General features: G+C 37.0%; 3 protein-coding genes across 7 annotated transcripts in view; all 3 read right to left on the minus strand.

Moving 5' to 3' along the window:
* LOC134845466 (glycogen debranching enzyme-like) overlaps positions 1-25,588 on the minus strand; it is a 643,946-nt gene that overhangs the window by 223,332 nt on the left and 395,026 nt on the right. The gene's annotated exons all lie outside the window — the stretch shown is intronic.
* LOC134845467 (serine/threonine-protein phosphatase 2A 65 kDa regulatory subunit A alpha isoform-like) overlaps positions 1-25,588 on the minus strand; it is a 525,354-nt gene that overhangs the window by 142,798 nt on the left and 356,968 nt on the right. The window lies entirely within an intron of this gene.
* LOC134845523 (uncharacterized) overlaps positions 17,100-25,588 on the minus strand; it is a 32,138-nt gene continuing 23,649 nt past the window's right edge. For 2 of the 3 annotated variants that reach the window (XM_063862454.1, XM_063862452.1), the window contains 8 exons: positions 25,090-25,348; positions 24,757-24,810; positions 24,312-24,552; positions 22,509-22,714; positions 21,501-21,587; positions 20,830-20,918; positions 20,439-20,550; positions 17,100-18,266 (listed from right to left, as the gene is read on the minus strand). In XM_063862454.1, coding sequence (XP_063718524.1) covers positions 18,054-18,266; positions 20,439-20,550; positions 20,830-20,918; positions 21,501-21,587; positions 22,509-22,714; positions 24,312-24,552; positions 24,757-24,810; positions 25,090-25,348 — 1,261 coding nt within the window. In that variant the 3' untranslated portion in view covers positions 17,100-18,053. Of the gene's footprint in view, positions 18,267-20,438; positions 20,551-20,829; positions 20,919-21,370; positions 21,449-21,500; positions 21,588-22,508; positions 22,715-24,311; positions 24,553-24,756; positions 24,811-25,089; positions 25,349-25,588 lie in introns of all 3 variants that reach the window. The other variant, XM_063862453.1, reaches the window with a different exon arrangement.

Here is a 25,588-nt window from a genome sequence, read left to right on the forward strand (position 1 = left end):
TGTTCTAGCTATATTCATTGCTCAATGCTGCTGGGTTATCAAATTACGGATTTTTAAATCAAAGTGGACATTTCATTAATCACTGATTGAACTCTTTTTATTCATCTGATGAATTCGTCAGTCAATTATGTCGTTCTCGTCTCTGTTTATGGATTTTACAAACTTTGCATTATGCGTTTGTTGAAGTTTCTAGTCGTTTAAGGCGGCAGGTGTGTTTTCTCATTCACGCTCATCTGTTCGTGATCTTCTTCGTCGCTTTCCCCATCCAGCTGAAATTTATATGACGTCACTTATTCGATTTAAAAGCTTAGAATTATCGCACACAAGTTGTAACATATTTTTAGACTTCAAAGCCAAAATTGCTAATTTTATAACTACCAGAGTCACCAAGTTGGCGATCCTTAAGGACAAAAACATTATAGTTATATAGTTAAGACAACGCTGAAATCAGAAACTTAGCGTTAATGTTTTAGTAGCTTTAAAGTTGAGAGGTCAGACTCTCATCAAGTTTCAGTTAAATTAGCCTGTTAATCGAAAATAATCAGACCCATTTTTCTAGACAAAATTGGCTAAAAAAACTTTGCGATAGTTTTATATTTAATTTCTAAAAGGGTATATCCAGGAACTTATTTAAGTGATAATTTATGATTTGTTCGTGGATTCCACAGACAATGGTTAAGTATTTGTTCGTAATTTCCGCGTTCGTTGTTCTAGCTAGCCATTGTTCAAGCTGGTTATTGCTAGATATCTCACTTACAATCTGCGGACCGCTAACAGTTTGTGGAATCAATAAAAACAAACTGTCAAGCTCTTATACAAATTTATTTTACGTGAGATCAAATAAAACAGCTACTCGGGTCCCCCTCACCTTTTCCAGAGGTAAGAATTAACCGGCATTGAGGATATCATCTGGGAGCCACCCAGACTCATTGTCGCCCAAAATTGGTACAAGTATGATATTATTAACGGATGCCAAAGAAAAAATAGCGATTTGAGGTGCTTGTAAAGTTTCAATTTCGCCCTGAAGTCTCTTCGGCTTGACGTCACGTCGGCTTGTTGTCCTAGTCCCCACGAAAGGACCTCGACGGGATATGTAGGGCATACCACTAGCGTGGGTTGATTGAACGTCGTTTTAACACTGAACTCGTCGAATTTGATCTCGTTTGGTTGTGGTGTTGTTGTGAGCTGAGTACTATGTGGGCTGAGTTTGTTCAGCTACACGAAGGGGGTACTTGAGGTTCAGTATTCAGAATCTGCGTTGATTTTTCAGCTCTCTGTTTACTTAGAGCCACGAGTGCAGAAACCTTACTTTCACCGCTAGTTTGACATTGCTCCATCAAAACTGGTCGATTGTCATTGTTTTAAATAGCTGAAAAATTACTCCCCGGATGTAGCTGTTAAGATGTTGGATCAATAACTGAATCAGAGAAAGAGAGTCAACTAAGTATTCTAGCTTCAAAACCTTGAAATCACTACTCGCAAATTTACGGCACTGGATGGCAGCAGGTGACAATTCTTTTTTGCCAGCTCGTTTGTTTGGTTTTTGCCCAGTATCACTAGATTCCAAATCAATTGTTGACTCGTTTTTAGCTACTCGGTTTTGCAACCGTTCCTCTCAAGTCATCGTTCCTTTGACCAAATCTTTGTCATCTTTCAGCAGAAGAAAGCAGTTAGGTGTCTTGGAATGTCTCCGAATAATGGTTTCAGCATTGTCTTTGGTTAGGACAGTACCTCCTAAATCATGGATCCATTTTTCCACCATATCTTGTTGTGCTAGTTTCGGTTTTGCTTTATTTCCCGCAACTGCTGCCGCTGTACATCCGAAAGTACCCAACACATAAAATCGCAAACCAGAAAGCAGCAGACTAGATGGACGCTTTTCCCCGATGGCAACTGTCGGAAATTTTAGACTTTTTCGTTAGATTTGTAAATACGACGGGATAGGATTGGTTCGTCCCAAGACGTCTCCCGCATTGTTTAGAAAAAAAAACGTGTGCACTTGCCAGATTTGATGAACTTGCAGAATGAAAAAAAAATTGCGAGGAATAATGGGTCTTGGTTATGCAATCTTTCTCCGCCTCGCATTGTCCTATGTGGAAAATCCTTGTTCGCAGAGTGGTTTTATTTTTTGAGAACTTCGCACAAATGTTCCCACGGACTTCGTATAAAAATGCTCACCACAAGCTGTGGCATTAGGAGTAATTTTAATTTGCAGGTAGTCAATCCTTGTTCTCCAAAGATAAGCACTGAAACTTTATAGTAAATTTCAGCCCACCTTTTGACCTCTATAGCGTTAAAATCACCTCTTGCTCTTAGTGGTGATGCACCCGAGGGTTTTAACAGGAACTTTTGAGACGAGACTCGGATAGATGGCTTGTAGCACTTTTACAGACTTAACGTACGTATCTGTTCTTTCCTTCGGGCGAACAACAACTTCATTTTTTCATACTCCTTCAAAGAGATCTTCAATTTTTGTGCTAGCCTCTTTCATTTCTTCCTTGTCAGCGATGACAGTCAGCGCACAGGTTCCAGAAAGAGAGACTGCACCCACTTTGCAAGCTTTGTCTGTTCCTCCTATCGAGACAGTGGTGAAATGAAAAAATGGCTTTTTGGCCCCCGTCTGGTCAAATTTTCCTCATGCACTGAATGGCAAACTTTTCGTGAGGATGCATATCATCGATTATTTTTTGTGCCATTCTACGAAGGTCTGTTTCCACACATCGAGTAATCATGTGGAAGGCATCTGGACTAACGCATCGATTGTCTTCGATGCTGACCAGTGACGTCTTGGGTAACTTTTTTTGAAATGGCACATTGAGTTCAGTTCCTTTACCAGTCTCTGGCTCGCAAGTTAGTGGGCGGAAAACTGTAGTATCGTTTGACACATACAGTGGGAGCCACGAGACTGTATCAGATGACAGCTTATTAGAGACACCAATAACCAGCCGCAACAAAAATGGTGAATCGCCACTATAAGTCAGCTTTGCTCCTAACTGTCTTAGCAAATTTCTTTGATTGTACAATCAACCCGAATCTTGGTCGCCTGCTGTGGTGGGACCAACGTTCTACTCCATAGCGTATCTGCTGTCTTTTCCACGGTACGCTGAAGTTAATGATAAAATTAATCAAAGGGGTACGTACAATCATAAATTTGAATTCTCAGTTTTTTAAGCCTTGGCTGAGGATTTTATTAACAATGATTAACTATTTGCTCTTAAATTCCATACTGGCTTGTGCCCTTGCGCAGAAATATTTTGCGCACTGCTCCATTTGACAAATATGAATTTTTGGAAGATAGTACTGCGTGGAGCCCAAGTGCCTAATGTAGTTGATTAGGACCCATACTGACTATAATTAGGAACCATACTGACTATACATAGCATATAAGCAATGCCGAGACTAATAATCATGAGAGATATTTTTCCAAAACAAAATTGACTTACCTGCGAAACAGAAAACGCTGCTAGTCGATTTTTTACTAATGTTGACATTGAGGAGCCTCAACGCGAGCCTGGTAACCTCCACACCTCCACCTCCACCTCCACTCACAGCTGTCTCCCCCGATATCCACGCGTAATCCTTGAAGCTCCGTGGTTTTCAGTGAAAGAGACGCAACTGCTTTGACGCAAGAAACTAGGTCACTTCGAAATACAGAAAATGTTTTCGCGGGCTTACAGAAATTCTTTAAGTGAACCACTATTTCGGCGTTTGCTCGTTGAACGTGTCTAAGAGAAGGAACCAATGATTTGAAGCCTGTAATTTTAAGCCGAGATCGAGTAGTGTTGATAATATCGTCAAAGTTTCCGGTTTTTGTCCTCTTAACCAAATCGTACTTGAAATTTTCCGAAGATCCCCGTTTCTTAAATAAGCGAGTAATTATAAAACGGGTCGAAAAAGTAAATCTACACTTTTGCGACCAGCTTTACCGCGTTTTAGTCTCTGGGTGTCTTTTTCAGCTTTTTGCATTAGTCCTTGGAGGCTAATTCTATGACAACGAACATAAAACAGAACTTGGCGCCAAAATCTTTCAGACCCTTTTGGAGTCGGCTATTCTTGTAGTTTCTCCAGTGCTCTCTTCCGAGTAGTCTTGTGAGGAATCACATGCTTCGAAAATTGAAGATTTTCAGATGGTGCCTGTATAAGGATGCGGTTGCTGAACTTCTTAATCGTTATGAGGGTGATGGAAGAGCTAATGGTTGTGAGATTGTTGATTCTGTTGATGTCGGGGTTCTTGATGATTTTCCTAACTGTTCTAAGGGCGGTGTCGATCTGTTCTGATGGTTTATAACACTAAAAGGTGAGTATTTGGGTAGGATTGTTTCTGAAAAGAGAAACTTGACCAAGTTCCTCCGTTTTTGTTCCACGATGTTTCCTTGAAGCCCCGTAGAATTAACATCTGCATGATTCCTGCTGCTACTGCAATCGAATGACTGCGTTGCCGTGATATTGCTATTTTTCGTACAAGACCGTCAACCTCCAATGTAGTTCCATCGACCATTTCTTAAACTAGTATTTTCACTGTTCGATATTTGTTTGCCAATTCTTTTCCTTTCGTCGGGAATTTTGGCGTCTACAATTTTCGATCATTATCTGATGCTACCGAATAGCGATTTCACACTTGTTGATCCATTTTTTTTTCTCGGTCATCGAAGAGTCGTTTTTCGTATCCGGCGAGTCGTTCATTTGTATGTCGTTTCGTACGCGTCGGTTTGTGCGTCCCGATTTGTATTTCGGTTTTTTGACTGTCGATTCGTATGTCGGTTTGTTTGTCGGTACGTCGAATGTCGTATCGGTTTTTGTCAATAATCGTGTCGGTTTTTTTGTCGGAATTGTACCAGGTGCAGTAACGAATGAGTTAGGAAAAACTTCAAACTGAATTTGAAAGAGGTGCAGTGATGAATGAATAGAGGGTGTTACTTAAGTTATCCATTTGTTTGGAATTACCAATTTGCCCAATTGGAAATCTAATTGTGGATTCTGCTGTTATTTTTAACTTGGCCTAACCGGCTTTGCCAAACTTATCGAATCAATTATGAAGCTTCATAGCGTCATAATTAATTCGAGACTTTTTTAGCCGTCAACTAAGATAGTCTCTAATTGTTTCTTTAGTTTGATTAACTGGATTTTCAAATGTTTAGATTTCATAATCCAAATGGTTATGGTAATCGGAGGAGATAAATTAGTTGGTTATGGTAATCGGAGGAGACCAATACTTCTTGAAATACCCAGTTTAACTATACCCTCTAATTCTAGGTTATACCCTTTTTTCCTGTGATTTTTAACTAGGCCTAACCGACTTGGCCAAACTTGGGTTAAGCTCCAAAGCCAGCGGATAGACTTCATAGCCAACTAGAGTCATAATTGTTTCGATACTTTTTAAGCCGTCAACTAAAAGAGTCACTAATTAGTGTTTCTCGAGTTTAAATAATTGGATTTTCAAATGTTAGATTTCATTATTCGTGATTATCATATGCTCCACATATACGCTCCTCATTTTTTCTGTTATATGCTTTCTTGAAAAAAGTGTTTCACCTTCTAAAATATTTTTTTTTCAGTAAAGAAAACACTAATTATATCATCGTTTCTGAATTGTATGTGTAGCCGTTTAGTTTTTAACCCGCCCCAAATACGGAAATAGTCTGTTCAGTTTTGCAAAATCTCCAGACTGACAGGAGTTAACGGTGCTGTTCAGTCTATTTCTCATCCCAAACACTGAAGTTGGCATTCGTTCGAGGTTTGTATAATCTCAAATCTTGACGGAGAGGAATGTGTAATGGCGCCGTGCAGCCTATCATAAATACAGAAAATCTCAATTTTTGGCCAAAAGGAATGTGTGATGGCGCCGCGCAATCTATTGCCCATCCTAAAAACTGAAAAAGTTTGTTCAAATTTGCAAAATCTCAATAGTTCTTTTTGCAGTTCAATCTCAAATACAACTCAGTTCGTTCCAATTTCGTTCTAATTTTGTTCCAATTCCGCTCCAATTTACATTACAAATTTTAACTCAATGAGAAAATCTCAATATACACTGACAAGTTTTTTGCAGCTGCAAAATCCCTAATACTGACAAAACCCCAAATACTGACAAAATCCCTATTACTGACAAAATCCCAAATAGTGACAAAATCCCAAATACTGATAAAATCCCAAATACCGACAAAATCCCAAATACTGACAAAATCCCAATTACTGACAAAATCCCAAATGCTGACAAGCTCCCAAATATGGACAACATCCGAATTACTGACAAAATCCCAAATACTGACAAAATCCCATTTACTGACAAAATCCCAAATACTGAAAAAACCCCAAATACTGACAAAATCCCAAATATTGACAAAATCCCAATTACTGACAAAAACTTCTGCAATTGCAGAACTTTTTGTCAGTAATTGTGATTTTTTCAGTATTTGGGATTTAGCAGAACTGCAACGAACTATAATCATTATTTGGGATTTTGCAGAACTGCAACGAACTATAATCAGTATTTGGGATTTTCAAATGGGGGGATAGTTAACAGTGTACAAAATTCGTGGGGGCAATTAAGAGGGATATATCTTTAAAGGTGATAATCCCCGGTTTGCGCCTTATGGTGGGCAACCCGGGTCGCTACAAAGGTACTGCAGAGGGGAGAAAATAACAAGATCCAAAACCGCGGTTTTGGATTCTGTTATTTTCTCCACTTTATGGTACCTTGTAACGAATATCCCATCAAGAATTTTGATTTAAATTATTTTTTTTGAAAACTGATTTTTTAGTATTGAAAAACCGCGGTTGATCCTATCAATTTAAATTAAATTTATTTTCAGATCTGATTCGGTTTTATTTTCGATTTGATTTCCTTTATTCATTACCGATCAACCCGATTAATGACTGGCTTCTAGTGCAAAAGTAAGTTTATCTTTAATCTAAACAATTAGCTTAGGATACTAAGGGGACTGATGGCCTGAAGGTAAATAATATGGCTCCTAAACAAGAGGTTAAGGGATCGAATCTGCGCTTCTGCAGGATGTTTTTAAAACAACGAAGTAAACTTGCATCAATTATTGTGGCCTAAAAGACGTTTTTCTCTAAAAAAAATTGTATATCATAATAAAATTTAAGGCTCACATTTCACAATTGAGGTACCGGTTTCACATCCTAAAAGGTATCACAAATTTTATGTGGCAAAAAATCTAAAATATTTGATCCTGGCTTCTAAAAGAATGATATAGATAGTGATTAAGAATTTGCGGATTCCACTAAAATCATTGGATCTTTTTCCTTTTCCCCAACCTCACATATGAATCAATTTACTATTGTATGGAGGGCTTTGCTATTAATCCTTTCTTGGACGGTTTTTTTTTCATTTCCAGAGTGCGACCTACAACTTTCGCAAAAAAGCAATATGGTCCGCAATTTTATTGAAAAGCGATGTCAGAAGAGGGATGCAAAACTGCAGAAACTGACTTGCATGTTCTGTGGCACGGAGGGCTTCAGCGACGGCTACAAAACTGCAGAGCATGTGTTGTCGCCTGGATGCTGGGAGAGAATAAGAGCCAATCGAGGCTCTGGGCTCAAACGAAAGCTGCTCTTTCCCACTAGGAAAAGTTATAACATTAAGCGGGACACTTATGAGGGGTGCCAATTACCATTCAGAGCGAAGCAAAGGAGGGCAAATTTAATCTGCGAGGATGAAATTGGCGATGCTCAGAGTGAGTGAAGAGGTGTGCTTTTGAAATAAGTTATGTTTTATTGACATCATATTCAAACTATTTTAGCACTAAGCCAAATAATTCAGTCCACGTCTGCGCAACTGGACTGTATCACGACAACGACAAAGAGCAGACGGCGAGACGGACTAACGTAAGAAATGCGTTGGGAACCAGCAGAAAGACGACCAAGAACAAGACGACGAGCAGGACGACCTCCAGGAACAAACATGAGCAAGGCAGAAATGGGACGACTACCTGGTGAAAGTAGGAACCAAACGAGCGGATAAAATCGGGAACAATTGGCGACTTTTTGGTGCAAAATGGAGCCGGAGGATTAGGAACCCATTTTGACCATTCAAATTGTATGTAACAAAACACCGTTTTTCTTTTTTATAAATATAGTCTGCAATTAAATCAACATCACTGTTTTAGCCCTCTATTTCACTGAATGACGGTGAAATCTCCAAGGGCACTGATCCAGGTACTGTTGGTACTACAATTACCGCTCCAGAAGTGACAAGTACTATCGATGAACATATCTCGGAAGTCACCCATCAGTGCGCCAGCTGCGCCAATTAGGATGGTACCACTTCTCGAAATCCATCAAAGGGTACAAAAGCCAACTAGCGGATAGTTGCCAGTATGACAGCCGAACGTATGGGGACAATTGCTTTGACGAAATTTTGAAGGAATACCCCGAGGAACTCAGAGCAAGACGGTACATCTTAAAGAAAAGAGATAATCAGTTTGTAAAGTAATTAGACTCCTAATAAGAGTCCAGTTTTCAAATCAGTTTAACCTCACATTTGTGTTCAATCCTAGGCATATATACAATCAATTAAGCCAGCTGATGTTCAAACTTTGTTCCGATCAATGCCGCCAAAGTTCTGGATTATCATTGATGCTGATGATTCCTTGTCGGCCGCCACAAAATTCTCTGTCCCAAAAGCAGTCAAGGATGTGCCGTTGGGACACATACATAAAAGGAATTTGGAGAAGACAGAAGTACCGACGAAGGAGTCAAGCTACCTGCTGTTATCGCAGGCTGGTCCAATAACACCATTTCACCAGGATTTCTCCGGTGCATCTATGATGCATTTTTTAGTGAAATGTTAAACAAAATTTGTTGCACATTTTTTTAAGCAAAATATATAAATATGATCCATTTAGGTCTTCTTAGGCTTCAAAATATCTTATTTGATGGCCCCGTCGGTCAAGAACAAGCAGATATTCCAGGAATATCTGACGCAGCAATCTCTGGGTTGGAAACTGATGTTTCCCGGGGATGACCCTCGCTGTGATGCTGGAGGGTGTCAGAAAGTTGTTCTGACGGAGCGCTAGGCCCTTTTTATGCCAGCTGGCATGATACACATGGTTGAAACGCATTCAGAGTCAGTGGCTTTGCCTGTCAATTTCATTCATCGTGGACACCTGCTAACAGCTGCCAGAGGTTTTCGACATGTACGGAAAGACGAAGAGCCCTTCAGCAGCTATTACCATAATTTTCCAATGTTGACTCTGAATGAGCTTATGGTGCATCTGTGGTTAGTATCAAAGGTTAAACTGATACAATTTTGTCGAAATAAATGAAAATAGAGAAAGATAATTTTATAGCACCAGTTAGAAGTTAGAAGATCTGGAGGAAGTCTGGACAATTCTGGAGGCGCACGACAAAGCCCTAGATAACCACCTTGCCAGAATAAATAACATAACTACTTCTGGTCGAATTTCATCCCAATAACTGAAATACTTACTTCCGTATCCCAAAAACTGCACCCAGTTTAATCGCATATACTGAAATACTCAATTTATCCCAAAATTGATTTTCGTCATCCCGTATACTGAAATAATTAATTCATCCCAAAAACTCAGTTTAATTTCTCATGCTAACTTTTGATAATTTTGTATTTTAAGCCAACATCTAAGGAAAGGCTGGCGAATAAGGAAGAGATGGACAGTCTCTTCCAACACCATCGTGGTTCATCCGGAGAATTGCCAGTAGGGGCATTGCTTGCCCAAATATTAGTCAAAAGGACCTGAAGACTTTCTAATACCACATTCAATTATATAATCTGGAAAGTTTTTTTTTAATTGATATTTTAAAAACAGTTTTTTTTCTATAAAATGAAATATGATTCTAATTTTTAGAATGCAGTCTGAGTAAATAACTGAATTACTGAATTTCAGAAAACATGAAAGCGACTACTTCCACTGATAGTGAAATGTACCCCATCTGCTGTCATGATGGACGGAATCTGTACAAGATACACGGTGGGGCTGTGGAGCACAAGCTGTACTTTGTCTGTTCGCGGAAGGTGCAGGATGAGCCTCATCCAAAGTGCCCCTTCTGTTGGCAGGACTTGCCGCCTTTCACTAGCTTCTTGCCGCACTTGTAACTATTGCTTTTGATCTTGTTTATTGCATGTTAAACTAACTAAGATTGGTGCCATGTGAACAACCTCTTCTTTTCACCTTTGACCACTAACTTGAACCTTCCCAATGTAAACCACAAAAGAACATCCAACCCTTCCTCCATATCGATCACATTTTAACTTTGTTTAGTTCCTCTGACACATACGAGGATACACATGACGAGGAAGACGATGAGGAGGGAGAAGACCAGATCGAAGTCGAGACAGTGGTGCCCTACCGTGACTCCGACTCGGAATCGGAACCGGAGCAACTGAAGAGTGTCTCCGACTTTGAACTGCTCTCGGGCAGTGACGAGGAGGATAATTTAATTGCCCGACTCAATCGACCGACTCAATCGACCGACTCAATTGACCGACTCAACCGACCGACTCAAACAGTGATCACTTATCAGTAAATATCATAATCTCAAAACTCAAAATATGACCACTGGGTGTCTCAAATACTAAGGTATTTTATGACTAGTTTATTAGAAAGGTGTTTTTTAGTGAAAACAGTTTTGCAAAACAGATTTCAATTTCATACCTTGTAGGCAGAGTTGTCTTTCAACCATTTTTCAAGCTGTGTCCGCATGGCTCTGTTCATTTCAAAATAATGTGGTCCATTTTTGTAACAAAACTCGATACGGTTTTGAGTTTTTAACGAAAGAGCTTGCACTTAGATTCAACACTAAAGTTCACGTTTCATTATGTCAGTGTCAATTGTACAAATTTGATCCTTCAATTCAAAATTGGCTCACCTTAGATGGCGAAAGTACCAATATCCATTTCTGCAAACCGTCATTTGCGTCTGCGAACTTAAAGTTGCCTTGCAAGCCGGGCATCTCAAGTCCAGAAGTGCTTACAATCATTCCAACTGCAATGTTCTTCACTAAAAACGAGATAATGCCGGGGAGATTGGTCACTAAAAAGAAGCAGTGTCTGAGAGAACCATTGGGTGCTGTTATTCTTCGCACTCTTCAGCTGACGAAATAATTGATTTCCTTTCGAGTCTGCAGTTCGGAAGTATTACACCCCTCGTTTGTCCGGATACAGATACTCCACTTGACTCTGTGAACGTTTTTTTTAAATACGCTCAAACATCAGAATCTAAACACGTCAAACTATTCGAGTACAAAAATGTGGAAAGAGAAAATTAATTTCAATAAGAGAGGTAAACGCAAACTTTATCTGGAGAAAATTTCAACAAACAAATCAGACTACGAATACCATAGTGAGCCATTAAGACAACACAGACGCTTTGTCGAAATTGGAGATTTCGAGGAAAAAGATTCAGAAAAAAACAGAAAATTTGATCCAATGGCTCAACAATATTAAAAACAATTTTTTACTTTTCGTACTGAATTTTTTAGTTACCGCTAGTAAAACTTTTTCTTTTCAGTTTTAATTAAACGAGGAGTTTTACTCCGGTTATCAGAGGAAGTTTCAGTTCAGCTTTCAAAAAATACAATCGAGCCGTCCTTTATCTCCTTTCAAATGCTGATGGGTTCGATGATAATTTCTGAACCAATTGAACCATCTCATCTCAAATACTGATGAGTGCGATGATAATTTTTGAACCAACTGAACCATCTCATCTCAAATACTAATGAGTGCGATGATAATTTCTGAACCATATACTGATGAGTGACTTAGCTGTCATTTCAAAGTGAACCATCTCATCTCAAATAATGATGATGATTTCTTATGCATAACTGAACCATCTCATCTCAAATACTGATGAGTGACTTAACTGCCCCATTTTAAACATGAATTGCCATTTCAAACCCTGAAGAGCTATTTCAAACCCATTTCAAACCATAACGAAAGATTTGACATCCGCATAGTTAACCAATGTTTTAAGATTGGTTTGAGGATTCCGCTGACAAATGGATAAGTCCCTTTGCGTTCAAATTGCGCTTTCTTATAGATAATAAATCAAATATTCCACCTCTAGCTTTTAATTGTTCATATACAAGTTCAGTAATAAACAAAATTGCGGAATCCACTTACAATTTGCGGAATCCGCTTACATTTGCGGATTCCGCAAACAAGTTTTGCGGATTCCACTTACATTTTGCGGATTTCACTTACAATTGCGGAATCCAGAACAACTAGCTATGTTTGCTTGTTGCCGAATCCGCAACAAAAAATTTGTGCCGACAAAATTTACGTTACAGGTACGTGTATGAGGAATCCACTAAAATTTTGTTTGTGGAATCCACTTACATTTTGGAACACATTTTGTGGAATCCACTTACATTTTGGAACACAATCCAGGAACATACAGACACGAAATTGTGCCCCTATCCAGTGCACAGTTTGGCCTCGTAATGATCATTTCTCTCAATCAAACACATTATCCCAGACTTTAAAGGGTAATTATTAGCAGAGAAGCACAGCTGCGCTTCGCACACAAAAACGAGAAAATGACAAAGAATTGGCTTTATAAATTTTTTAAAAAGTTGGAAAAAGAGATTCAAATAAGGCTTGAATAGTTGGACTTTTCTTGTGGTTGATTCGATCCTAAAACCAATAAAGGAAACTAGCAAAAGCCCCCTTTTTTCAAAAATTATGAAAGTGACTCCAAGAAAGGCATCTATAATAGCGACTTAGGTTGTAAAAAAGAGTAGTCGTACTACTACGCTACGCTCGCTAAAGTTTGTTAGTCTAATAAAAAAACGAATAATTTCACAAAAATGTCAGTCTCACAAAATGGTCTTTTCCAGGGATTTAATTTTTTTAAACAAAAATAAGGGCGTAGCCATTTATGCAGGGAAGGTTCTCTGTTTTGTAAGTGAACTCTTAATTCCAGTTTTGGAGGGAGTTATTGAGAAAAAATCAAAACGTTGCACATAAACATTCAATGTCTAAGAATCTACGCTGTCTAACGCTGTGTTTCTCATTTTATAAAAATCAAGGTATGACAGCCAAACAAATGACAGTTCTTTTGTCCTTTTTTATTGAACGTTCAGCTCCAAATTTGGGAAAGAAAATTTCGAGAGAAATCAAAAGTTTTATAAAAATGTCAAAATATCAGCCTGTTCCTTAGTTCAAAACTTTTTTGTTTGTGCGGAAACGGAGCATAGTTACTCATGCAGTAAAAAAGCCCAAGTTCATGTTTTTATTGACCTCTTTATCCCGGTTTTGATAAATAGATGGAAACATTTTTCAAAATACCAAAACAAGCAATGACTGTTTTTCTACAAAACAGCATAGGATTTAAAAAAACAATCGGTTTTGTTTAATAGTATACAATTGAGGTCACCCTTTTCGTCCTGCATAATTTAGGCTATAGTCTTATATGCCGCGGAGATCAACTATTGCTTATTTTTTTCCATTGAAATCCTGGTATCAAATTTGGCGAATTACGTTTTGAGAAATCAAAAAAATCAAAGAATGGGTCAAAAGTTACCCCAATGAGAGTTTCGAAAAACTAAAAAAGAGGAATAAGATTAAACTCAACTAGATGAATATGCTTATATTTGAGATAAAAGTCGGAGACTAAATTGGTACTAGATTTTTTTTTCGAAAATTATCAATTCTTTTAAAGAAAATTGAAAACCTTTGCAAAACAGGATTTTAAAAAAAACTCTGAAAAAACAAGTGCTAATTTTGAATAAAATTTTGTAAGAAGTTTTATTGTTTCTGTTTTTTTGCACAATTTACTGTTCTGTTTAGTTTGTAGTCAAAATGCATATTGAACCGTGCAGACAATTTTTTTGAAAATTGCTTTGAAAAAAAAGACAAACGCTGAGAAAACAATTTAAAAAGATAACTTTAATTTTATGAAAAAATAGCTGCTTCTGCCAAAATTGGGGAGCAAACTTTATGCACAGTGAGCAGAACCCGTTTTTTTATTGAAACTTTAATCACACACTGGGAAATTAAGTTTCGAAGAAATCCGAAACGTTTATCAAGAAGCAAAATTCCAAAAACAACTTTTTCCAACGACTTTAACTCATCGTTTTACTCAAACTAGGGTGAATTGATTATGCAGGTATGATATCCACATTTAGATTTTTTGTTTCGAAGAAAAAATAACATTTCATCAAAACAGTCAAGATATCAAAATTTGATTTTTTTTTAAGTTTCAGCTTCAACCTACGGAATTGAGGGCGTAGCCGATTATGCAAGAAGCTAGCAAGTACCATTTCTCTCGTTCAAGTCCATAATTCCAGATTTGAAATTGTAATTATTAGCAAAGAAGCGAAGCTGAGCTTCTCACACAATAGCGAGAAAATGACAAAGAATTGGCTTCATAAGTTTTTTTAAAAGTTGGAAAAAGTGATTCAAATAAGGCTTGAAAAGTTAGACTTTTCTTGTGGTTGATTCAATCCTAAAACCAATAAAGAAAACTAGCAAAAGCGCACTTTATCAAAAATTATAAAGGTGACTCCAAAAAAGGCACCTATATTAGCGACTTAGGTTGGAAAAAAGAGGAGTCGTACTACTACGCTACGCTCGCTAAAGTTTGCTAGTGTAATAACAAAACGAATAATTTCACAAAAATGTCAGTCTTACAAAATGGTCTTTTCCAGGGATTTAATTTTTCTAAAGAAAAATAAGGGCGTAGCCATTTATGCAGGGAAGGTTCTCACAACCTGTTTTGTAAGTGAACTTTTAGTTCCAGTTTTGGAGGGAGTTGCACATAAACGTTCAATGTCTAAGAATCTACGTTGTCTAACGTTGTGTTTCTCTTTTTATAAAAATCAAGGTATGGCAGCCAAACAAAGTCAGCCTGTTCCTAAGCCCAAACAATTTTTGTATCGGCAGAAACGGAGCACAGTTATTCATGCAGCAATAAAGCCCATAATCAGTTTTTTGATTGAACCCTTAATCCTAGATTTGATAGAAAAATGAAAAAAATGAAAAATTACAAAAAATAGGTCAAAAACCAAAACTAGCAAGGTCTGTTTTTCTACAAAACTTCATAGGGTTGCAATAAAACAATCAAAATGTTTAAAATTATGCATTTGATGTTATCCTTTTCTTTCTGCATAAGTTAGGCCATAGTCTAATATGCCGCGGAGATCAGTTTTGCTTAGTTTTTTTTCTATTGAATTTTTTGTATCATATTTGGCTAATTAGTTTTTGAGAAAACAAAAAAACCAAAAAATAGAATAAGATTAAGCTAGAACAGGTGAAAATGCTTAAATTTAAGATAAAAGCCGGAGTTTAAATTGGTACCATTTTTTCCAAATTTTTTTTTTTTCAAGAAACTTGGAATTTTTGCAGAACAGTATTTTTGTTCCGAAAAGTTTTAAGAATACCAAGTGCCAAATTTGTTCATAGTCTTTTAAAAAAATTTATAAAATCTGTTCTTCAGCACAATTAACTATTTTGTTTTGGTAATCAAAGTGCATATTGAACCGTGCAGACAATTTTTTTGAACAATGCGAAGAAAAAGAAGACAAACATTAAAAAACAGATTAGAAATGACCAACTTGAACTTTTATAAAAAAAAGTCTAACAGGTTCTTCCCAAAATTACGGAGTAAACGTTATGCACAGGTAAGCAGAACGCGTTTTTTTTGATTGAAACCTTACTCTCAATTTGGGAAAGTACATTTCGAGAAAATCCAAAAAATTTATTAACAAGCGAAAATCCAAAAACAACTTTTTTAAGGCTTTAAATCGTCGTTTTACTAAACTTAGGGTAAAATTTGTTGTGCATGTAAAACGTCCACACTCATTTTCGCTTTGGAGAAAAAAAACATAACCTTTCATCAAAACGGTTAAGATATCAAACTTTGAATTTTTCAAGGTTTCAGCTACAACCTACAGAATTGAGGGCGTAGTCGATTATGCAGGGAAGGTACTCACAATCTGTTTTATAAGTGAAGTTTTTTATTCCAGTTTTGGTGGGGAGTTATTGAGATAAAATCAAAACATAGCACAGAAAGTTCAATGTCTAAAAATCTACGCTGTCTAAGGTTGACTTTTTTGCTATAAAAGTAGGGGTATGGCAGCTAAACAAATGAATTTTTCTATGGTCTGTTGTTTTAATTTAACCGTCGACTACAGAATTTGGAAGAAAACTTTGAGAGATATCAACAGTTTTATAAAAATGTCAAAAAATCAGCCTGTTCGCAAGGCCAAACATTTTTAGTTTCTGCAGAAACGGAGCATAGTCACTCATGCAGAAAAAACCAAAATCAATTTTTTGATTAAATCCTTAATCCCAGTTTTGATAGATAGTTGAAAAAACTGGAAAAATTACAACAAATAGGGCAAAATACCAAAACCAGCAATGTCTGTTTTTCTACAGAACAGCATAGGGTTTCCAAAAAACAATCAAAAATGTTTAATAGTCTGCACCTGAGGTCATCCCCTTCTTTCTGCAAAATTTAGGCCATAGTCTTATATGCCGCTGAGATTAACTTTTGCTTCTTTTTTTTCCATTGAAGTCCTTGTATCAAATTTGGCTAATTAGGTTTTGAGAAAACAAAAAAACCAAAGAATTGGTCAAAAGTTACCCCAATGAGAACTTCGAAAGACTAAAAAAGTGGAATAACGTTAAACTAGACCAGGTGAATATCCTCAAGTTCAAGATAAAAGCCGGTGTTTAAACTGGTACCAGTTTTTTTCGAAAATTTTTTTTTCAAGAAATTTGAAAATTTTTGCAAAACAGGATTTTTTCTAAAAAATCTGATAAAAACAAGTGCCAAACTTGTTCAAAGTCTTGTAAAATTTTTTTATAATTTCAGTTTTTTTTTGGTCAATTTACTATTTTGTTTAGTTTGTAGTCAAAAATGCATATTGAACCGTTCAGACAATTTTTTTTGAAAATCATTCAAAACTTGAAATTTCACATTTTTGCATTGACAAGAAATATTTTGACAAGATTATCTGAAAAATATCTAAAGCAAGGTTTCAAAAAAATTGAACCTAATTCTCTCACGCAGCCAGATGCTCTAGCGCTAAGTTTTCCGTTAAGTTCATTGGACTCAATGTGTACCTTAAGTAGACGCAAAAGATGTCTTTGAGGAACAAAAAAGATTCAAATAAAATCTATTAATGAAAATAGCAGGCAACTTTGTGAGTTAAGCAGATATGGGTCGTTCATTTTAGAAAGTAAGTAGCTAATTATCAAAATAATATATTAAATGATGTTACCACTTTCAACTAGTTCACAACGAGTAAAAGTTAGCATTGGTCGTTAGTGCTGAGAGCCCTGCTGGTTAGCTAATTTGTTTAAATGACCTGCAAACAGTTTGCAGATAATTCATTTTAAAATTGATAGTCAACTTCAAACTTTAAAGTAGATTTACTTCTTTGAAAGTGCTCCAAAAATCGGTTGCTTATCGAAATCTTCTCTATTACTTCTCATGTATCTCAAGCTACTTAGTTTTTGTTATGAAAAAGAAAAGAATGAAGTCGACTGAAATAATGGTCATGAGTAAGAACAAATATTTAGTTCTCCTTTAAGATCAAGTTACGCCTTCATAAAACAATTGAGACGATAACTTGGCGTCATAAAATTGAGACGAAAAATGTACTAGTATACTTCAGTAAAAGCTAACAGGAACCCATTAAATGGTATTACATCAGATAGTTGGTGTTATATTATATGTGATTTTGTTGTCGTACGTAAATAATTAACCAGCTACTATAAGGACCAACCAAAACGGTATATTTTAATGCAAAAAACTGCATCATGGATATGTTATTTGCTACAGGTTTCAGGGCAAATGGCAAACATTTCAGCTGTTTTATATACTGGGCTCAGATTTTTTAATTATCCCCAACACCTAACATCCATCGGAAAACTTCTAAGCTTCGAAATACTTATTCAACTATTAGGCTTATGTGATTTATTTTCCTTATAACGAACTTGTTCTTTTTGTGAGAGGGAAGGAGGAGGATAATTAAACAAATTCTTGCGTTCATTTTTGGTCAGTTTGTCTTGATGATATTATGTAATAAACCGCAGCAGTGTGAGTTGTTGTTCAGACTAGGAAGTACTTGAGGAATTCGCTGTAGCTCAACTTGCCGTCCATGTTCTCGTCTATGTCTGACATCAGATGGTACAGATCCTCCTCGCTCAACACAATCCCGTGGTCTCTCAACACCCTCAGGAACTCCCCCTTCTGCAGATATCCGTCCCCATTCACGTCATGTTGAGTGAAGCCTCGTCGCAGATTCTTCCACTTGGCCAAGATCTGAGCACGAACAAAATGATTTGTAATACACGATAAGAGAACGCCTCGAAAGTTTAAAAAAAAACAGAGAACCAGGTCGATGCGCAACAATTATTTAAATTTTCTGACCGTATTTTCATAAATTTAAAGTTCAATATTATATAACATAGTCAATCGAATATTGGAAGAGAGAAATGAACGCAAGTTAAAAAAAAGGAATCAAGTTAATATCCTCACCCCACCCTCGTGGGGTAGAGGATGTTAACTTTGAACATCGCTCTTCGAATTTGTAGAACATTTTATCATGGACAATTATTTGTTAAAATTAACCCAATTTGAGAAAACTGGATCAATAAGCAAAACTATTATTTCGCTGGGAAATCTGATAATTAATCACCATTTTTGAAATTAGAAGTCGATCACGTTTTTCGTGACCTGTACACTTTTGCTGCTCGATAGTGGAGTTTAACAACAGAAATGCACTGAAATTAAAAAGAAATCACAAATCAAACCGCGAAAAATCAAAACTGAGCGTGAACAAATTTTAAGACTTTTTACTGAAAAAAAACAGAAAAAATCAGCAAGACTTATATAAGAGTACAAACTACATTCATTACTCTTTAAAACAACTTTGATATGGAAAACCTAAAACTTTTCATTTAAAAAAAATGTTGAATTTTTCGATAACTATAAATTATGCTACAGCGGCATCCCAATTCTCTTTGATATACAAACAATGAACCGCATTATATTGAAGAATTATTCAAATTAGATTCGTAATCTAACTCTTGTTGCTCGAAAATCACTCCTACGGTAAATTAGTTTCCGAAAGAAAAATATCAAAGCAACTTTCATCAAAACCATAGGAATTACTGTAAAAATCTATTGGGAATCTGAACGGGGCTGATTTCGACCTTTTTTAGGTCATCCAAATTGTTTCCGAGCCCCTCCCTAAGGCCGCTACTGAACCTGAATGATGAGTAAAGGGAATTTTTATTAAGACTTCGACTCCGTTTTAAAACAAGATTGCTCGTAATCAGGGCAAAGCCCTGAATGTTCCGACTGTCCCTGAATGTTCCGACTGACCCTTAAAATAAACAATTGAAAAGCTATAATTTTTGGACAATATCAATAAGTAAAATTTTGAGTCGAAAGAAATTAATACGGCCAATTAGCTATACTCAATTCAATTTGAAACAATTTTGTTGCACGGGATTACTTCGCCACGCATAAATAATTGGCCGTACGCTCTCAACATTATAAGTAAACTCTTCAAAGCGCGCATAATTTAGTCCTGAACATGGCAAATTTGGCAACTTTCAACCCCCCAGAACTTTGCAAAAACTAATCGGTGAGATATCTTTTTACATTTGAACTTAGGAAGTCGATATCTTTAATGAGGCACAAAAACTTTCTGTGGAAAACTATTATTTCGATCGGTGAAAACTGACTGAATAAAAAAAGCCACGCCGATCATAAATATTCCATTTTCTTCGAATTCGGAACAAAAACAGTCGAAATAATAGTTGAGACTGAGATTTAGAAAACTAAAAACTATAACAAGACAAAATCGATCTACTACTCGAAGGTGCTCAAAGTGATGACGAATAAAGTTCAGTTGTGATGATGATTTCATGTGCAATAAATGATCAGCCCAGGGCGCAAATTCATTGTGCAATGAAATTGTCGAGTAATTGAGAACTTCTAAGAACAACTACGAACTAAAAGATGCTGCTGTGTGATCTAAATTTAGATGTCATCACTAGACCCACCTGAAGTTTAAGTGTTTTTGGAATTTCTGGTTGCTCCGATTTCTATAGTATATAATTGACGTTCAAAATCAGAACCACTGGTGCGAAATCATCAGAAAAGGTTGTTGTTGTCCACTTCAAAAACATCATAATTTCATAATTTCATTTTTTCGAAAAAAAACATGACTTGGCCATGAATTATCTCAGGACGAATTCAAAATAAGCACGAGAATTATGAAAAAAACAACAGTTTGTTGAAATATTAATTTCAATTGCGTATTTTGCGAAAAAACTGGTTCAGGTCTGAATTAAACGAATTAAAAAATCACCGAGCTATCAACAAAAGTAATTAATGTACATGTTTTTTTATGATTGAAGTGGAATAGTGTCTTGAGTGGAAGAGGTAAAATTAATAGAAGCAAAGGCTAAGTTGAACACTCACTCTGGTCCTGAGCACTTGAATGATGTTGGCACTGTCTATGGGTGCGTTTGCCTCCATCGGGTGTTTGCACACAGGTGGCAAGTAGAGTTCCAGGAACCTCAGGTAGTGGAAGCTGCAAACAGAACAGCCAAACATGTCAATGAACATTAGAACCGTGTTTACTGTTTACGGTCAGTGAAGAGCAACATATCCACACTCAAATCGTCCCATGATTTTCAAAAACTGTAGGAAAAGCGGGACTTGGCTTGCCAGCCAAAAAAATTCTTTATATCACACATAAAGCAGAACAATAACAAAAAAATCAAGATAGTTTTCAGTTTCAATGTGTCGAATGTTTGGCCAGATAGTCTTAGGTTAGGAAGTTCTCGAACAACTAAATGACTTGGCTTACTTTCCGTTTGCGTTGATATCGAACGCCCTGCAGAGCAAGTCCGCCTCTTTCTCATTTCGCAAGTCCAGTCTGTGCTGATGGAACAAGTTCTGCGAACAGAGATTGATACAGTCCAGGTAAGTATGTCTGGGAATCCAGAGAGGCCAATTCAGTCATCAAATTTTTTCATTGTAATGCCATTCCACAAAAAAAAACAGCAAGCCAAAAAGTCCAAATTCTTCGTGGATGAACAATTTCCAAAACTTGAAAAATTTCAAACTCTTTAGATCTATCTCAAGAAATGGTTTGAATAAAAGAATACTTCAATATTGCGCGATTTACAGCGACGCTGCCAATGATGCAGCATTGATGTACTGGATGATGCGAAAAGTTCCTGTGCTTTATCACAACAAATCAGCTTTTTTGTATGCAGTTTTTGAAACTTCTGTCAGAAAAGAAGACATTACACTATAGGCATAAGGCATGCTGATAGATTAGGACGACAAAGGCAACTATCTAAAAGGTAGACAGATTATAGATAGAATAGACAAAGACAAGGAACCTTGGTAATTTTGAAATCGATGTGAGTTCGCCCGTAGCGATCCTGACACACAAACGCCTCTTTTAGGCTCTGTGTAATCTGAAAACAAACCAATGTGGTTAATATAGTTAGTAATAGTTGACAGACTGACCTCCATTACATTTCTCTTCACACATCCCGTGCCAAGTGAATCTTCCTGGCGCAGTTTGGCGCGCAATTCCGTAAGATGTTCGCTCATCTGTTAAGATAAAAAATATCCATTTGCTTCTCTCACAAACCCTCATAACTAAAGTTAGAGAAAATAACTACCAAAATTCAAAATACAATTAAAAATCGATCCTATTTAGATCATCCGATAAAATTAGTAATGGAACAAAACTAGAACTTGCTCTCAGAAAGACTCCTAAACATTTCTGTAAAGATTATTTTTACAAGCTAGCAAATTGAGTATTCGGAATAAAATTTCAGAAGCAAATCTGTCTGAAATGGTAACAATGTATTCAAGAACCAACTGCAGATTTGGAGGGGGACCCCTTATTCAGGATCCAATCCCATCACCACACGAAGGTCCCCTTTTGGTACTTTTATACGACATGCATTTTTGGCCAAACAACACTTAAATTGTTCTAAGAGCGCCGATTTTGAGCTAATTTTGAGAGGGAGCGCGTGCCAAAATAACGCACGCAAATTTTTAGTCGTTGCCTTCCAAAAACTGCCCCAAACGTCTCGAGAAAATCCTAAGAAAAAAACATGGTGGCGCTTTGCATTCAAATACAAAAACGTAATTATTTGTCTCGCTGTCATTAGATAATTATGAAAAAACTATTCAAGGCTCTCTTCAAACGCACACATAATTGACAAATAAACAAATAAAGGGGAGCTGTGGCGAAGTGGTTACATCTCCGCATCTGAATCGAAAGGTCGGTTGTTCGAGGCCCACCATAATCCGCACTCGTTGCTTGAGGGTGAAGCACCATTACCCAGCCCAGAAAAATAACCAAAAAACTGAATGTAGTTCTTAAGCAGGGGCACAACAGCGGTTCGCAGTGATCAGCTGTACAGCTCGTATGTTGGTCCTTTCCCGCGTGGATAAATGGTCTTAACGAAATCGATAATGACTGGTTTCTCTTTGCTTCTGTAAAAAAGGATATGAATGAACCTGTGGTTTGATTCTGATCATGATCTCCTTCACTTTCTCCCTCTCCTCTCCCAGAGAGGCCTTCCTCTCCCCCCTCTCCTTCGCCTCCTCACTAGTGTCCCCCTTGCCACATCTGGCTGGCTTGGCCTTCAACAGGGCCAGCTTCCTGGCTCGCTTCTGCTCCGCTATCTTCTGCTTCGCCTGCGCCACTAACTCTTCATCCGATACTGGATTTACAAAATAACACTTGAATACTACTTAGAAAGAAAAAGAGAACCAAATAAATGCAATCAGCGAATAATTTAAATGTTTCAAAAATCCTAAAATTAGTTCTTAACATTAATCGGTCTTTGATAATAACTGCCTTGTATTAACTTGCAGCTTTACTGATTTTTAATGATTCAAAATGGCAGAATAAGTTTAGCAGTGCCACTGGAATAGTGGTTAAATCAAACGCTGATTGGTCACTATGGCGCCATTGTTTGATTGAAAACGATGATCGATAGAGCAATTCATCATCATTAGTCTGAAACAGACCACCTGACTGCCAGTTCAATTCTCATTATTTAAAAAATAATTTAAAAATTGAGTATTTTAAGTTCATTATGTTTCATGAGTTTGTACAAAGCCAAAAGCGAGTTCGATTGGTGCATGTTCAATCTTTTTTAGAGCGGAAAAACTGCTTCAATGACAAAAGAACTGCTTCATTGCTGGATGAGACAAACTGCTTTGATGAAATGCCAGCGAATTTTGCATTTTCCGGGACGAGCAAGCATCGCTTGAACCTTCCTCACAATTTATTCTGTCATCTTTAAAAATTTTCGATTAGGTAAAAGCACCTTAGACCACGCAGTTGAAGACAAAATTCGATCCAGGATTTTCGACCAGATGGTACGGAATTAGGTAGTTTTCGGCAATTGTTTTTTAAATATCGTGTCAAACGCTCACCTTAGACTGTTTTTTGGAAGATTTTTATACAAAAAGATTGCATATTGACCTTTTACTGGCCTCACAATAAGTTCAACTTTAATGGGGAAAAGGGAAAGTATGTAAAAGTAGCAAAGGGGTCATTTTTGAGACGAACTAGTAGCAACTCTAAATAAATTGTTGTTGTTGCTGCATAAGCTGGTTGTGATCACAGATCATTATTGACACCTTTAAACATTGCCAAGAAGATAGCCATTACTTTATTTTTTGCAAGTCATGTCGCCGTCTCATAATAGATTCTTCTTTGATGACGTGAGTTCGAAATTGTGACAAAACAAAATCAAACTACTCAATCAATTCAATGTGCACTCAAAAACAGAAAACATCAAAATCAAATCATGCACACAATACTACAATGCAAACCAACAAGCATAAAAGACACCATCAAAATTTTTCTCGTTTTTAAATACACGTCTGATAATTAAAGAACAAAAATGGCCTTTGAATGAATTATAACTTTGTTGTCATGAACGATAAAGCTTTTGTCTATTTCAAGTTTTGTTATAGGACAACACCGAGAAATTGAAAGGGAAAAAAGAATATTCAAAGCACTGTGCAATAAAGGGAACAACCAAGGACCTTGATGATCAAACCACATGGAACACTCTTTGTTTCTTTTACTTACTCGCACGTCAATAACGGTCAAGGCAATGTGAGGAGCTAAATTAGAGCTAAATATTGCATAAGAAGAGCTAAAAATTACATGCACGCTTAAGAGGAGCTGAAAATTATATAAAACTATTCTGAAATTTAAACTGCAAATAATTGTTAAAGAATCCTCGTCTCAACATCCTTTACTTTAAATCTAGCCTATCAAAAGTGGGAGAAGGAGCAAACCTGGAATCGGCCTTTTGGAGTAGAGATCTGGAAGAGCGCTCGCATTACTGGGATGTCCAGGAGTGAATCTGGCGACCAACGCTTCCAAGGCCACCTCTCCTGTGTCCTGCTCCAGGGGCAGCAGAGCCCAAATTCGGTCTATCTCATCGGGTGAGAGGGGAACCCCGATTTTGGAGAGGATGTCAGTGAACTCCAGTTTGTTCATGAGTCGTTTGCCGTTCTTTGTCAGCAGCATGAAGGCCTGGTAAAGATAAATAAACGAAAACAGTTGGATACAAATATTATACATTCCCAGCTTCTATTCTCTATACGAGCTTGAACAGAAACCATCTCAGCAGATGACAGAACGAACGGAGGAAAGTAATGTCAAGTATAAATGCTAGAATTGTAATAAACAAATTATACTTCATACTTTAAAAAAGTTTTTAACAAACAATTTACTAACCTTATGCAGCGAGTGGATTTTGTTCTTGCTGACTTCCTGCATCGCCATTTCCAACTAAACAAAAGCACCAAACTTCAGGTGAACATAAAAAACTACTAGAACTCGATTTACTGTAATAACAATTCAGAAAAAATATTGTTCAGCCAACTTCGCGTTGCCATTTCACAAAACTTTTTGTGAAATTACAAAGCTCGGAATTGCGGAAGATTTTTTTGAATCGTTTTTTACAAATATTCTATCTGAAATATTGTGGTTACATCTGGTTAATAATTATTCTCGTTTCCACAGAAAAATTTTCCTAATTAACTAGGATCTAATCTTCAATCGACTCACCATGGTTATTGGCAGGTTGAACACATTCTGCTCAGTTGGATTTTCCTGCAGCTCTTTCAGAGTGTCCAGACCCTTCTGGTACCTCTTGGGGGAGACAGTCCTCATCCGTCGGTGTCTGTTCCTCGCCGTCACTCCCCAGGCGGGCGAGAGGGGCTCCTTCTCAGAATGGGAAGTACTCCTCCCTGATTCCCCACCACCGAGAGAGGATCCAGCTGATCGGACACTGCTGGCAGCACTGGCATACTTCTGACGCGAGAATCTGCACAACAAAAATCAGGAAAAAATATTAGTTGTACAAAATGTAATAATAGCTTTTTTTTTCCATGAACAGTTCTGATTGATCAAATTGTCAAATCACATCAATAAGAATTTGAAAGGAAAAAAAAACAATTTGAGACGTAAGTTATTCCGTTCCAAGAAGTAACACATATCAATAATGAAAATAGTCGAAACAGTTCTAACCCTAGGCATGGGCTGATTTAAGGTTTTCTCGAGAGAA

The sequence above is a fragment of the Symsagittifera roscoffensis genome, chromosome 5, assembly GCF_963678635.1.
Source record: "Symsagittifera roscoffensis chromosome 5, txSymRosc1.1, whole genome shotgun sequence".
Classification (NCBI taxonomy): domain Eukaryota; kingdom Metazoa; phylum Xenacoelomorpha; order Acoela; family Convolutidae; genus Symsagittifera; species Symsagittifera roscoffensis.